The sequence below is a fragment of the Hordeum vulgare genome, chromosome 6H (genome assembly GCF_904849725.1).
Source record: "Hordeum vulgare subsp. vulgare chromosome 6H, MorexV3_pseudomolecules_assembly, whole genome shotgun sequence".
Taxonomy (NCBI): Eukaryota; Viridiplantae; Streptophyta; class Magnoliopsida; order Poales; family Poaceae; genus Hordeum; species Hordeum vulgare.
In genome coordinates this window covers 44,654,024-44,670,451 of record NC_058523.1, presented here as the reverse complement: position 1 = coordinate 44,670,451, position 16,428 = coordinate 44,654,024, and the positions used below count along the sequence as shown (strand labels likewise).

The following is a 16,428-nucleotide window of genomic DNA, read 5'->3' as shown; positions in this document are numbered from 1 at the left end:
ACCATAGAGGCATGTTTACTCAGAAGCTTAAGATCATTGACATTTCTGTCCACACAAGCACTTAAATGCCTAAGCATACGAGCATTCTGTTCCAATTGTCTGCTAACATAATCATTGAAACTTTGTTGTTTGGCAGCAAAGTTATCAAATTCATCCAGGCATAGGCTAGCAACTTTATCAAAAGGAATATCACTCTCATCAAACCTGCACAGAGAATTTACTTCTACTACCTGTATCAGGTTATCAAGACCATGGATATCTTCGATAGGTGGTAGATTTTTGACATCTTCAGATTTAATGCCTTTCTCTTGCATAGATTTCTTAGCTTCTTGCATATCTTCAGGACTGAGGAATAGAATACCTATTTTCTTAGGAGTTGTCTTAGGAGGTGGTTCGGGAATAGTCCAAGCATTCTCATTGCACAAGATATTATTCAATAGAATCTTAGCTTGTTCTACAGTTTTCCCTAAAAACACAACCAGCAAAACTATCTAGGTGGTCTCTAGAAGCATCGGTAAGTCCATTATAGAAGATATCAAGTATTTCATTCTTCTCAAGAGGGTGATCAGTCAAAGCATTCAATAGCTGGACGAGCCTCCCCCAAGCTTGTGGGAGACTCTCTTCTTCAGCTTGTGCAAAGTTGTATATTTCCTGCAAGGCAGCTTGATTCTTATGGGCAGGGAAATATTTTTCAAAGAAGTAATAGACCATATCATGGGGGCTACGCACACAACCAGGAGCAAGAGAAGTGAACCATGTCTTAGCATCATCCTTTAGCGAGAAAGGAAACAGCTTGAGGATATAGTGGTGGCGAATCTTTTCCTCACTAGTGAATTGGGTGGCTATATCGTGCAGTTTGGTAAGATGGGCTACAACCATTTCAGACTCATTACCCTGAAAAGGATCAGATTCGACCAGAGTAATTAACTCAGGGTCGACAGAGAATTCATAATCCGTATCGGTCACAAAGATTGGCGAAGTAGCAAACTTCGGGTGGTATTTCATCCTAGCGTTCAAAGTTTTTTCTTTCCACTTCAGCACTAATTTCTCAACATCATAGCTATCCTTACAAGCAAGAAAGTCCTTAGCTATCTCTCCATCCATAACATAACACTCAGGCATATCAGGCAATTCATGTCTAGGAGAGCTAGTTCTAGTAGGAAAAATAGCAGCTTCTTCTTCAATAGTATCAGCAGTTTCAGAAGTATCATCACATCTAGCAGAAACTCTAGCAATTTGTGCATCAAGGGCAACTAGTGGCAAAGCAGTATCAAGCATAGTATCATCATAAGCATCATGGGAAGCAGAAGTAGCATCATCAAGCACATGCAACATATCAAGATTTCTAGCAGGAGGTGGTGTCGCAAACTTACTCATAACTGAAGGTGAATCAAGTGCAGAGCTAGATGGCAGTTCCTTACCTGTCCTCGTAGTGGAGGGCAAGACTTTAGTTATTGGATCTACCGGATTCCTCATAGTGATCAGCAGACGTAAATCCCAAGTGACTCAGAGAATATAGTTGTGCCTCGCCGCCAAGGTGCCAGAAAAAGGTCTTGATAACCCACAAGTATAGGGGATCACAACAGTTTTCGAGGGTAGAGTATTCAACCCAAATTTATTGATTCGACTCAAGGGGAAGCCAAAGAATATTCTCAAGTATTAGCAGTTGAGTTGTCAATTTAACCACACCTGAAAGATTTAGTATCTGCAGCAAAGTATCGGTAGCAAGGTAGTATGATAGCAGCAATAGCAACAGTAACCAGTAGCAGCAAAGTAACAACAGTAGCAACAAAGTAACAACAGTAACGGCAAAGTAACGTAGCAAGGACCAGTAGGAAAAACTCGTAGGCATTGGATCGGTGATGGATGATTATGACGGATGCTATTATCATGCAACAGTTATAACACGGAGAGATATGTAACTAGCTCCAGTTCGTCAATCTAATGTAGGCATGTATTCCGTATGTAGTCATACGTGCTTAGGGAAAAGAACTTGCATGACATCTATTGTCCATCCCTCCCGTGGCAGTGGGGTCCTAATCGAAACTACGGGATATTAAGGTTCTCCTTTTAATAAAGAACCAGACCAACGCATTAACACTTGGTGAATACATGAACTCCTAATACTATGGTCATCTCCGGGAGTGGTTCCGGCTATTGTCACTCCGGGGTTGTCGGGTCAAAAAACATAGTAGTTGACTACAACTTGCAAGATAGGATCAAGAACACACATATATTGGCGACAACATAATAGGTTTAGATCTGAAATCATGGCACTCGGGCTCTAGTGACAAGCATTAAGCATGGCAAAGTAGTAGCAACATCAATCTCAGAACATAGTGGATACTAGGAATCAATCCCCGTCAAAACTAACTCGATTACATGATAGATCTCATCCAACCCATCACCGTCCAGCAAGCCTACGATGAGATTACTCACGAACGGTGAAGAGCATCATGGAATTGGCAATGAAGGAAGGTTGACGATGATGATGGCGACGATCTCCCATCTCCGGAGCCTAGAACAGAGTCCAGATATATCCTCGAGATGAAGAACAGGAGGTGGCGGCGCCTCTGTATCGTAAAACGCGATGAAATCTTCTCCTTGATTTTTTCGGACGAAACAGACTAAATAGAGCTGTATTTGGAGGCGGTGGAGCGTTGTGGGCCCCCCAAGCCTACCAAGCGTGGCCAGGGGGGCCCGCGCCTGGTGGGCTTGTTGGCTCACGGCTCCACTTCCTCTTCTGATTCTTGTGCCTATATTTTTCATAAATTCCAAAAAAATTCTCTGTAAATTTCCAAGTCATTCCGAGAACTTTTATTTCTGCGCAAAAACAACACCATGGTAATTCTGCTGAAAACAGCGTTAGTCCGGGTTAGTTCCATTCAAATCATGCAAATTAGAATCCAAAACAAGGGCAAAAGGGTTCGGAAAAGTAGATACGATGGAGACGTATTAGGCTCCTACGCCGGAGATGGATCGGGCATCTCCGGTGGTGGCTAGGTGGGGGATGGGCTCGAGGAGGGGCGGCAATCGCGGATGTACAGGCTGGCGGAGGGGGCCGGGCTTGACGAGGAGAGGGAGAGGAGAGAGTGGCTCACCTCGGGAGAGAAGAGGGGCCCGCGCGTAGATCCGGTGCCGGCAAGGAGGATGACGGGCGTCAGTGACGGCGAGAGCGAGGCGGAGGTCCGGCAGCTTGGCGGCATCGAGCGCGTCGTCATCCTGTGCGCAAGCGAGAGCCGGAGGAGGAAGAAAACGAGAGGAGAGAGGTTGGAACTTCGAACTGCTGCTTATATAGGAGGACCTTTAGCCCTGGGTCGAGGCTAGAATCGGGACTAAAGGGGGGGGGTCTTTAGTCCCGGTTCTATCCTTGACCCGAGGCTAAAGACCCCTTTTCGGCACGCGAGGAGGCGAGAAACGAGGGGCTTTAGCCCCGGGTCGTGGCTCGACCCGGTACTAAAGGGGGTCTTTAGTCCCGGTTCGAGCCACGACCTGGGACTAAAGAGTTGGGCTGGCTCCGACGCGGTGCAGCGCAACCTTTAGTCCCACCACGCCTAGCGAGGAGTCCTAGCAATGCTTTATAAGCACCGCTGCGCGTGCTCTTTCAAGCTCCTCTCTAAAGCAGGCTTACGGGCCTAAATGTACTCTCTCTGCCTAAATTACAAAATTAAAAATATCTGTGAATTTAAAGAAAAAATTCAACCTAAATTCAAAGTGAGTTAGGCCACTTTAAATTTAGGTTGAATTTTCTCTATAAATTCTCGTATATTTTCAAAAAATAAATCTCTTCTATTTTAGTTCTCTATTAAAGATTTTAACCAAAAAACATTATGAAAAATCTTTTGATTTTATCTTTTTTTTTCCTTTTTAGTTAATGTTTTACTTGATTCTTTTTAACAAATGAGCACCTTGATAATTTTAGTTGATTATTTTTAATTCATTCGTTTTAGTTAATGTTTTAGTTGATTCTTTTGAGTTGGATCTTTTTTTGTTTTCTATGAAATATTTTAACAAATTATCAACAATTTCTGACTTCATTTGATATTTTTCGTGCATTTTCTTATTTATTTTTTTGAGCTAGTTGACCCTGAAATTGAAAAGTACTACAAATGAACTCTGAAAATGTTGAAAATTGACATGGTATTATCATTTCACCGACATATCATGTGCTAAAAAGTTGAGAGGGTTACGGCAAAAACTGGATGCACTTTGTGTACAAAACGGACAATCTCTCTCGAAGTATGAGGGTTTCGAACGAGAACTCATCTGTTACAAAGGGATTTCATTTTTTTGAACTTATTTGAACTCCATACTTTTTGTGTGTTCAAAATGCACCATTCAAAGGCACATCACAAATTTTCAACAACTTCTAACTTCATTTGGTATTTTTCGTGCATTTACTTATTTTTTGGAGCTAGTTGACCCTGAAATTAAACAACACTACAAATGAACTGTGAAAATGTTGAAAGTTGGCATGATATCATCATTTCAGTCATGTAGCATGTGCTAAACAGTTGAGAGGGTTACGGCAAAAACTGGATGCACTTCGTGTACAAACGGACAATCTCTCTTGAAGTATGAGGGTTTCGAACGAGAACTCATTATTACAAAGGGATTTCATTTTTTTGAACTTATTTGAACTCCATACTTTTTGTGTGTTCAAAATGCACCATTCAAAGGCACATCACAAATTTTCAACAATTTGTGACTTCATTTGATATTTTTCGTGCATTTACTTATTTTTATGAGCTAGTTGGCCCTAAAATTGAAAAGCTCTACAAATGAACTCTCAAAATGTTGAAAGTTGGCATGGTATCATCATTTGACCCACATAGCATGTGCTAGAAAGTTGAGAGGGTTACGGCAAAAAGTGTATGCACTTCGTGTACAAAACGGACAATCTCTCTCCAAGTATCAGGGTTTCGAATGAGAACTCATCTGTTACAAAGGGATTTCATTTTTTGAACTTATTTGAACTCTATACTTTTTGTGTGTTCAAAATGCACCATTCAAAGGCACATCACAAATTTTCAACAATTTCTGACTTCATTTGATATTTTTCATGCATTTACTTTTTTAAGCTAGTTGACCCTCAAATTGAAAAGCACTACAAATGAACTCTGAAAATGTTGAAAGTTGGCATGGTATCACCATTTCACCCATATAGCATGTGCTAAAAAGTTGAGAGAGTTATGGCAAAAACTGCATGGACTTCGTTGTACACATCGCATAAAGTTTAATGCATCACATAAAGTTTAATCAATTAGTACACATCACATAAAGTTTAATACATTACATAGATTTATATTTCGACCCCTTGCCTATGATCGCTTTGGCCGTAACCATGGAGCATCTTCATTATTTAACGGGATGCTTTGGTCAATTCTCACTATGAAGGGCGGAATTTCATCAAACTTATTATAACCTGCTAACATGTCTATCTTGTCCTCGATCCCACGATGTTTTTTCCTAAAAGAACTATGTGACGCTTTGGCTCATCGTCCATTGTATTCATTTGCTTATTTTTTTTTCTTTTTTCGGTCTGGAGAACATGTCTTTCACGTAGAAAACCTGAGCCACATCATTGGCTAGGACGAATGGCTCGTCTGTGTAACCAAGATTCTTGAGATCAACTGTTGTCATTCCGTACAAATGGTTTACATTTACCCCTTCTCCATTCATGTTCACCCAACTACACCGAAACAAAGGGACCTTAAAAGTAGGTCCGTAGTCAAGTTCCCATATCTCCTCTATGTAACCATAGTATGTGTCCTTTTTCCCATTCTCGTCTGTTGCATCATAGCGGACACCACTGTTTTGGTTGATGCTCTTTTTATCTTGGGCGGTCGTGTAAAATGTATTTCCGTTTATCTCATACCCTTGGAAATGTAATACAGTCGAAGAAGGTGACACGGCCAACAAGTAGAGTTGATCTCCAACAGTGTTGTTATTCATGAGACGTGCTCGCAACCAACTGTAGAAAGTATCCATGTGTTTTTCTTCAATCCAGGAGATAGCCTTCCCCGAGAACTCGGAGCGTACAAAATTCTTGTGCTCCTCGATATACGAACCACGATGGCGGAACTTTTTAGAACTGTGTAGTGTGTTTGAGTGAAAGGATGTACGTCCCTACATATCATTTATTTCCTTCCTAGTGTGCCTTTTCCACTTAGTCTCCCCTCATGTCGCGATTTAGGGACACCAATCGACTTAAGGTCAGGAAGAAAGTCTACACAGAACCCAATGACCTCTTCTGTTCCATAGCCCTTGGAGATGCTTCCTTCTGGCCTAGCACGGTTATGCACATATTTCTTTAAGACTCCCATGAACCTCTCGAAGGGGAATATATTGTGTCAAAATACAGGAATGAGAATGGAAATCTCGTCGACTAGGTGAACAAGGAGATGCGTCATAATATTGAAGAAGGACGGGGGGAACACCAACTCAAAACTGACAAGACATTGGACCACATCCTTCTGTAGCCTTTCCAGACGTTCTCGATCGATTACCTTCTGCAATATTGCATTGAGGAATGCACATAGCTTCAGAATGGGTAATCGAACATTTTCGGGTAGAAGCCCCCTCAATGCAACCAGAAGCAACTGCGTCATAATCACGTGGCAATCATGGTTCTGGAATTTTTTTCTCTGCCATATTTAATATTCCCTTTATATTAGATGAGAAGCCAGCGGGGACCTTCATACTGCTCACGCATTCAAAAAAGATTTCCTTCTCTGCTTTGGTTAGAGCATAGCTGCTTAAGTATTGACGCACTTTATCAGTCTTCTTGTCGTATGTGTCTTTCATACATTTCTGCTCCTCCTGTGCTTCTGTTGTATCTTTTGTCTTTCCATACACTCCCAGGAAGCCTAGCAGGTTCACGCAAAGATTCTTCGTCACGTGCATTATGTCGATTGAAGACCGGACCTCTAGGTGTTTCCAATAGGGTAGCACCCAAAATAAAGATTTCTTTTTCCACATGGGCACGTGTCCGGTAACGTCGTCTTTCGGAATAGATTGACCGTCAGGACCCTTTCCAATAATTACTATTTGATCCAAATCCTTGATCATAGACAATAACTCATCACCAGTTGGGAGGTTAGGCTTCTTCCGGTGATCTGCCTCACCGTTGAAATGCTTGCCTTTCTTTCTTACGGTATGATTGGTCGGAAGAAATTGACGACACCCCAGGTAGAAAACCTTCTTAGATTTTTCCAAATATGTACCTTTAGTCTTATCTAAACAGTGCGTGCATGCATTGTATCCCTTGTTTGATTGTCCTGAAATATTACTAAGAGCAGACCAATCATTGATGGTTACGAACAACAATGCTCGTAGGTCAAATTCCTGCTATTTGTGCTCATCCCACACACTTACACCTGGTGTCGCCCACAAATGCAAAATTTCATCAACAAATGGCCATTGGTACACATCAATGTCGTTGCCGGGTTGCTTTGGTCCTTGGATGAGCACTGGCATCATAATGAACTTCCGCTTCATGCACAACCAAGGAGGAAAGTTGTAGATACATAGAGTCATAGGCCAGGTGCTGTGACTGCAGCTCTACTCCCCAAAAGGATTCATGTCGTCTTTACTTAGACCAAGCCATAAGTTCCTTGGGTCATCTGCAAAGTCCGGCCACTCCCTCCCGATTTTCCTCCACTGCCCATCTGCGAGGTGTCTCAACTTTTTCCCGTCTTTCTTACGCTCGTCTTTGTGCCATCGCATCAACTTGCGATGCTCATTGTTTCTGAACAAACGTTTCAACCGTGGTATTATAGGAGCATACCACATAACCTTAGAAGGAACCTTCTTCCTGGGGGGCTCGTCATTGCCTTCAAGATCACCAGGGTCATCCTGTATGATCTTGTACCAAGATGCAGTGCATACTGGGCATTTATCCATATTCTCGTACTTCTCACCGCGGTACATGATGCAGTCACTAATGCATGCATGTATCTTCTGCACATCTAATCCAAGAGGGTAGATAGCCTTCTTTGCTTCGTACGTAGTCTCGGTCAATTCGTTATCCTTTGGAAGCTTCGGCTTCAATATTTTCAGTAACTTCTCAAATCCCTTATCAGATAAACCAGTTTCTTCCTTCCATTCCAATAGTTCCAGTGTGGTACCAAGCTTTGTGCTGCCATCTTCGCAATTTGGGTACAACAACTTTTTATGATCCTTTAGCATGGCCTCCAATTTCAGCTTCTCCTTTTCTATATCGCATTCTCTCTTTGCATCAGAAATGACCCGACCAAGACCATAAGCGGGCTCATCTGATGCTGGTTGTTCTTCACCTCCTTCTCCATCATTGTCTTCCATTGTAGTATCATTGTTTTCTTCAGTGAACATAGGATAGTTTTCATCATCATCTTCTTCTTTATTGTCTTCCGTCCTAACCCCTCTTTCTCCGTGCATGGTCCAACAATAATATGTGGGCATGAAACCTCTCTGAAGCAAGTGGAGATGAATGTTTTTCGAGTTAGAGTACTCCTTCATGTTTCGACAGACAACACATGGACAAGGCATAAAATTATCCACTTTGTTTGCCTCAGCCACATCGGTAAATTTATGAAGGCCTTTTATAAATCCGGAACCGCGTCGTTCGCCGTACATCCATCGCTTCCGTGCATCGATCTGGCATCATACATGAATAGTGAAATGACCACCGTGCATTGACACATGCAATATTTTTGTATCAATTACACATGCAAAGGATAAGGTTGCTAACCTCGGTCGAGGACCATTTTATGTGAACTTAAGTGTGACTCGGACATTAGTCTCAGTTCGTAATGTACTCGGAAATGCGTCGGTCACCGTACATCCATTGACGGTTCATCTCTATTATGAAATTACGTATATCAAAAAACCATTGCAGAACATATGAACAAATTAATACAGGTTCATCATCACAATAAAACAACATACAACTATGTAAAACATTTAAATGCAACAACAAATGCGATTAAAATCGCAACTAAGGTAAAAATTGACCCAACAACATAATGATCCCAAGCCTCTTTATCAATGACATATTTTCTAATGTTCCTAATCTTCAAGCGCATTTCATCCATTTTCAAGCACATTTCATCCATCTTCAAGCGCATTGCATCCATCTTCATCTGCATCGCATCGATCGTCATATTACGATCATCGATGACATCGGCGACATGCAACTCCAGTTCCATATTCTTATCCTCAATTATTTTCAATTTTTCCTTAAAGTATTTGTTTTCTTTTTAAACCAAATTTAACTTCTCGATAAGAATTTCTAGGTGGGTTGGAATTTCCGCTTCACATACCTCCTAGATTAAAAAATATATGTCATGTTGGTCGTCATAATTGTCATAAACACTAAATAAAACAAATAGTTATAAAAGATAATATATACCACATCCGAATCATAGACATGACGAGGGTCGACGGAGGTGGATACCAAAACCATCGCACTATATAATAACAAAAAATAATGAAAGGAAGTAATTTATACAAGTATGTATCTAAATTGTACAAGTAAGATTTTTTTTTCTTTTAAAAAGAAGATAAGAACAAGAGGCTCACCACGGTGGTGCTCGCGACGAAATCGGCGCGGGGCGATCGACAACGGTGAGGACGGGCACGGGACGATACCCTACACATGTGCAGACTCTAAGAAGTTAATTTGAGCATTTGAAATGAGCTAAACTAGCAGTGACAGATGAAATGATGAAGTAACTAACCTTTTAAAACACTTGTGTAGTTGGTGCACGGTCAAACCTAGACAAATATTGAGGAAAATGGACTTTGGAGGTCGAGTTTGGAGAGGAGAAAGCTTAAGTAGTGTGGCTTGGGCATTTCATCGAACACGTCATGTGCATGAACTAGAGTGGCAAGGGCATGGCATGGGCACACTTCAACAAATAAAAAACAGATGAGAGGATGGGCAGGAGCGACGGTATATATAGGCACAACTTTAGTCCCGGTTTTTATCTAAAACCGAGACTAATAGCCTACACTTTAGTCCCGGTGCGTGTCACAAACCGGGACTAGTGCTCTGCGGCACGCCACGTGGCAGTCGCTGGATCTTTAGTCCCGGGTGTTGCCCCGAACCGGGACTAATGAGGTGAAACGAACCGGACCAATGCCCCGTCAAACCGAACCGGGACCAATGCCTGGCATTGGTCCCGATTTTCGTTTGAACCGGGACTAATGGTCTTTCGGCCCTCGGCCGAAAGACCCTTTTTCTACTAGTGTAGAATGTAATTGCAACATGTTTTTTAATATGTCGTAACAATTACTATCTGTGATAGTTGACACCATTTAGTAACACGGTCTAACGTAACACATTTCAAACTGTGTTACTGTATGGGCTCGTAACACACTTTTGGGCCTATAGTAACACAAGGCGGTGTTACCAAAGCTCTGTTCTGTTGTAGTGTGCGTGTGCGCATGAAATTTGTTGTTTCCCATGCAACATTCCCCAACGGTAGTATCAGAGTTAGGTTCATGCGTAGATGATATCTCGAGAAGAACACAAAAGAGTTTGTGGGTGTTGACACTACACGAATCAACTTCTTTGCCGTCTGCCAAAGCAGAAGGCAAAGGGGTGTTCCACTGTCGGCAAAGGCCTTTGCCGCCAGCCTCCTGTTAGCAAAACTTCTACGACTATTATTGTCGTCGGTAAAGGCCCTTCTTTGCCGTCTACCTGGACAAAGCGGATGACAAATGGGTTTGCCGCCAGCCAGAGATGCGAGAAAACAACAAAGGTGTTTATACGGCAGGCGACAGGCAACTACTCCGTTAGGTGGCTAACAAAGTATTTGCCGTCTGCCTTGTTTAAGTTCTTTGCCATATGCCTTCTTTAAAACCTTGGCCGTCTGCCGGGGGCCCTTTCCCGTCTGCGGACTAGTGGCAAAGGGCTTTGCCATGTGCTGGCAGATGGCAAAGAGCCTGTATTGCTTCTTTTTTGTCTGCTTTCTTTTATTTCCCTGCATTTTCATGTCACGCGAGCGTGCGTGCGCGCGCGCGCACACACACACACACATATATATATACATATATAGTTTCAGACATCTTCAACACATATATTCCATAGTATATATATTTCCAACATCATCATAAAATATTTAACAAGCTAGAGAACACATAGGCTAGCACAATACATAGTTTCACATAGTTTATCTATATATACATACATAAGTTTTACATTGTTCGTCAATACAAATGAAAAATAAATAAACACTAGCAGTCCATCAATGACAACTTCCATGAAATGAATAAAATCTGCAAATAAGGAAGTAATTAAGAAAGTTAAAAGAAGAAAAAAAAGACTAATTATGATCACAATTCGATTTAAAACTTTCAGTAAAAAATACTAACATTCGCGTTCTGATTTTTTATGAAGCACATTTAACAATCGATACTACAAAATCTTCCATGTGCACGAAATGATTAATGCACAACCTTTCTCCATATAAAGCTAAGACATTTTCTGCATCCATTTTAGTCTACCAAGAACGGGAGCACTAACCAGGGGAATCAATTTAATTTGGTAGTGGTTTTAAGTAGTTGAAGGTTAGTAGTTATGTTAACCACTTAGACCACTAACTAAATTAGGGACCAATACAAGAGCGTCACTTCCAGGAGTAGAATCCTAACTACAAGAGCATGACTTCCAGAAGTAGAATCCTAACTACAAGAGCATCAAACAGGAGCAGGTTATAGGAACCACACCATTTACCATACAAGCATCACTTAGGCCATACCATGTCCAGGAAGGAAAAAAACATGGTACAAGGACATTATAAACAGAAGTGTAGCTTCAAGTATGTTTGAAATTTTTTTTGGCCCCGAAATCTTATCAAATAGACCAACCAACCATGTCTTAATACCAAAAAATAAACAGAAGTGTTGCGGCAAGTAGTGCAGCATGACTATTGAGTTCAACATGATTTTAGTAGCTGAAACATAGAAGTTTAGTTAACCACTTAGAGCACTAACTGAAGTAGGAATCATATCAATAACAGATCATCAATTGAGTAGTAGAATTCTAATTGACCATAAGATCATCTAACAGCAACAAACATGTCTATATATAACTACCCCAGATCATTTACTCTACAAGCAAGCACCATATAATAAACCGTAACGGAGCAGGGCGAGGAGTTCAACGTTGGGGTTTTGTAGCCAATGTCGCCGTCCAACATTGTCACACAGCGTCGGAGGATACCTCAGGAAGCGACCATTCCATCGCAAACTCTGATGCATCAAAGCAATAGTCAGTTAGTCACTCTGGCAGGCGTGAGTAGCAAACCAATTGATAGCGTGATTCATTCGTATAAAAATTCACTGAGCAAAATAAATCTCAAACCAGACAAAATTACGGATTCATTGGAAGTTTTGCAACACATAAATCCATTAATCCGGAGTGGGTTTTAGAAGCTGAAGCTTAGAAGTTAAATTAACCGCTTAGACCACTAACTAAACAAGGGATCAATAATACATCGTTCAGGAGTAAAATCTTAACCACAAGAATATCAATCAGCAGCAGGTACTTAGCTATCTATTTTATTATTAAAACAATAAAAATGTTAGACTCGGATATGAGAATAGAAAAACAGCTCAAAAGAACGGTGATTATTTGTTGGAAAAAGTAATTATGCATGTCTCTGTATATACGTTTCCAGCCAGCCTACCGAAGCAACCAAGTCGTGAATTAGAGTCCAAGTTCTATACGATTATGTAGCTATTAAAATAATATGGGAATCCAGTCAAGAAAAAAAAAGTTGAGAGTCCAACTCCAATACAGCTACGCTAAATACTAAGTCAACAATCCATGTTAAACTACGAAAGAACTCTGCTCCAAGGAAGCATGCCAAAGAACTCTGCTCCAAGGAAGCATGCCCAAACAACACCAAATGGTTTGCTCACGTACGTCATGTATTAAACTAGATGAAGTGAATCATGTGAAAAACAATTACGTGCACTCAAATAAACATGTCAATTAATCATGTACAGAGTCTAGCCCGTTGGAGGGAAATAAAAAGGTAAATACTTTCCTCGGCGCTTCGGCCGAATCGTTCTGCTACCACGTATAATTTTGATGTAAATGTTTTTCATTTTGCTACATATTGTTCATTCAAAAAGCTGCATCCATGGTTGGTTGCAAATCGAGTTCGTTGGATTTTTGTTACAACCGGTTTTTAACTTTTGCTATAACCGGTATCATTTTTTGTTGCAACCGTTCACTAAAAATTGCATACACGTTCACGTAGATATTTGCTACAACCGGCGTTTGACTTTTGATACCACACACCATCAGCTTTGTTTTTTGCTACGATCACGTAGATATTTTTTTTTCTACAATTATTTTTTTGTTACAACCGTTGACGAAAATTGCTGCATCACGTCAAAATTTGTTGCATCGAGAAAAAATTGCTGCATGGAGATCTAACGACGCGGCCCGCGCGCGGCCAGCCAGATCGTTTGGTCGACGCGCCGGCGCAGATTATCGCCCAAACAAAAAAAATCTTGGGTATTGGACATAAACATGTGTACACGCATTCGACACGAACATTAATCCTGTCAGCAAGACCAACAACTCAAAACATTTGTTGCAGGTCAACGCCACCAGCTGGACATATTTGTCCATTTAGCTAGAGTCAACATCTGCATTTCTTTTTTAGTTTAATCTAAAAATAAAACTAGATTTGTATGTTCCATAATAATAAATATTTTTACCAATAACCTTGATTTGTACTCCTTCTGTAAAAGAGAAATATTAGACTTTTTAGATCACTAAAATAGTGATTTGAAAAGTCTTATATTTCTTTATACAGGGAGTATGTGTCACTGCGAACAACAATATTAAGATTTTAACCTGCAAAGCTCGATGTAAAATGAAAGTACAAATAATCAAGCAATATATTGCCATTGGATTAAAATATATGTTGACATGAAACAACATCGAGAGAAATTGAGCGAGAGAAAAATTTGAGGAACGACTTCTTCTCAGTCGTCTCAGAAATAGTTATTTTCAATTGATATTCATAGTCATCTTTGTTTCCCTTTGTATTCAGAAAAATATCAATGAAATAATCAAATGGTTTTTAACATCAACATACATATAGTTATTGCATGGTCACTAGAGAGATAGAAAAAAAAATATTCATACATATTTTATATGAATAATTTTCAATCATAGAGTAAAATAGCCGGTGGTGGTTTTGGATTGTGGTTCTTTGACCTCAACGCAATCAGTTAACTAATACACTATTAATTAATGGTTCAAAATGGGCCTGCACGGTGCTGTTCAATCAAAGGAGACGATGATTGTACAACTCAAACCTGAGACCAAACCAACCCGGACCTACCTCCAAACTGGAACATCCATCGAGCAAATAATAAAATGCCTTGGTGAAAAGATGTGGGGCTATAAATTACACATATACCAGCGAGTAGATCTCGGTACAAATAATAATTTGTACCTTCAAAGTATTTGCTACATTAGGTACCTAAGCATAGCTTTCAAACTGACTTGCCGAACACTACTGTGTGTCTACTTAAGAAAAAGTTTCAGAGATGTTGTTGGTGCTCTGCTCACTTACCTTCCATCATGGCGAGGTGCTTCTTCACCTTGCCGGCGCACGCCTTGCAGTGCAGGGACACCTTCAGCACCACTACCTGCAACCATGGCCGGCAAACTAATTAAGGAAAGAGCTACTTCCTCTGTCCCGGTGATTAAGTCACCTTACGAGTAGCAGCGCAACCTAGGTGAAAAAAGATTGGACGAGGAGAAGCACCGCAAGCATCCGTGGAACCAATCACAACCTGTTACAAATCAACATTTAATCCCAACATTTAATCCCTAGTTACTCCATGCGGACCCACGTTTTAATGGCATGCAAAACGCCCACCCGCACCCGCTGATGCATGCAGACAGTCGCTGTTCTCCTGTTGGCATGCAAAATGGAAAACGAAGCACCAGCGCATGAAACGAGTTTAAACGGAGAATGAAGCACCAGCACCAGCACCAGCGAAGCAATTTAATGTTTCATGTCTTATCTTTTGGTAATATCTGATTTTCGTAAAGTGACCTAATCACCGGGACGGAGGGAGTAATTACTTCAGAGCAACCACCTTTGAACCACTCATTATGGAGTAAAACGAAGCAATCTGTTTCGAAATACGTGTCCAACAAATTAACCAATTATTTGCACACGAAACATACATTGAGACACACAAAAAAAGAAACTCAGATGTGAATAGTCTACACAGAACCATTCGCGAACTATTCACATCGGAGTTTCTTTTTTTTTGTGTGTCTCAATGTATGTTTTGAATTTTGATCTGAATTTTTTAGGGGTGATCCTAATATGTGCTGTGAACATGCATGATTTTTTTCAGATTTTTTCGCAATGTTTAAATTTAAATTTAGGCTGCAAGGCACACAGTGACATGCAAACGTGCATGTCACCTGATCTCTGTCCATCTGCTCCTGCGTAGAGTTCGTGCTCTTGACATCAGCAGGAGCAGCCGGCTCCTCCCTTCTCACATCACCACCGGGGGCAGCAGCCTGAGGCGCCGCCGGTGCCGTGGCCACCTCCTGGATCTCATCGACGGCGGCACACCTGCTGAACAGGAACCTGGACGAGCCGACCGGGCTAACGAGCTCGCCACTAGCAGCACCAACCCGGTCGTGGTGGTGACTTTCTTGTCGTCCTACCCGTGGGCTCTGGGCGCGCCGGTCTTCTCCGGGCGGAAGATGGGCTGCCGCTCCAAGCTGGGGCATATGGCGGTGGACGCCGGGGACGAGCACGAAGTTGTCCATGGTCTCGCACATCCTCTAGAGGTTGTCGGTGGCGAGGGCGGAGTCAAGCGACTTGATGATGTTGCCCATGGACTTGAGGTCGAAGATCTACGCCATGAGCTTCTCCGGGTTGCGCATGGCCGTCGCTGCCGCTCGCTAGGATTTCATTGGGGGTCGGGGTGGGGGAGATCCAGAATTAGGGGATGCGATGGTTTGATTCGGTTGCCGAGGGTGAAACGGCGGCCACATGTGATTTCGTTGTGACACGGCTAAGCAAATGTGCCGCTGCGTGTGGGGCTCTTCCGTCTGACGCGTGCGGGTCATGGACTCAGGGCGCTAGCTGTTACAAGCTGACGACAAAGGGATCGAGGCAGACGGCAAAGAGGCTCTGGGCTGATGGCAAAGAGGCCCCTGACGGCAAAAAGGACGGCTTCAGCTGCGGTGACTCTTTGTCGTCTGCCTCGACCATCTTTGCCATCAACCATGTCTTTGTCGTCTCCCTATTTCATCTTTGTCGTTTGTCAGCAGACAGTAAAGAACACACTGATGGCAAAGATAGCCAACTCTTTGTCGTCTGTTTTTTGGCAGCTGACGACAAAGAGCTTCTTTGCCATCTACCAGCAGATGGCAAAGATCAAGCA

The 16,428-nt window shown here is 41.8% G+C and overlaps 1 protein-coding gene across 1 annotated transcript; it reads right to left on the bottom strand.

Moving 5' to 3' along the window:
* Window positions 1-13,853: 13,853 nt before the first annotated feature.
* Window positions 13,854-15,925, bottom strand: LOC123405041. The gene is given in 5 exon segments (XM_045098902.1): window positions 13,854-13,858; window positions 14,586-14,661; window positions 15,455-15,687; window positions 15,690-15,823; window positions 15,900-15,925. Coding segments are annotated over 5 exon segments (474 nt in total).
* Between the last annotated feature and the right edge of the window lie 503 nt (window positions 15,926-16,428).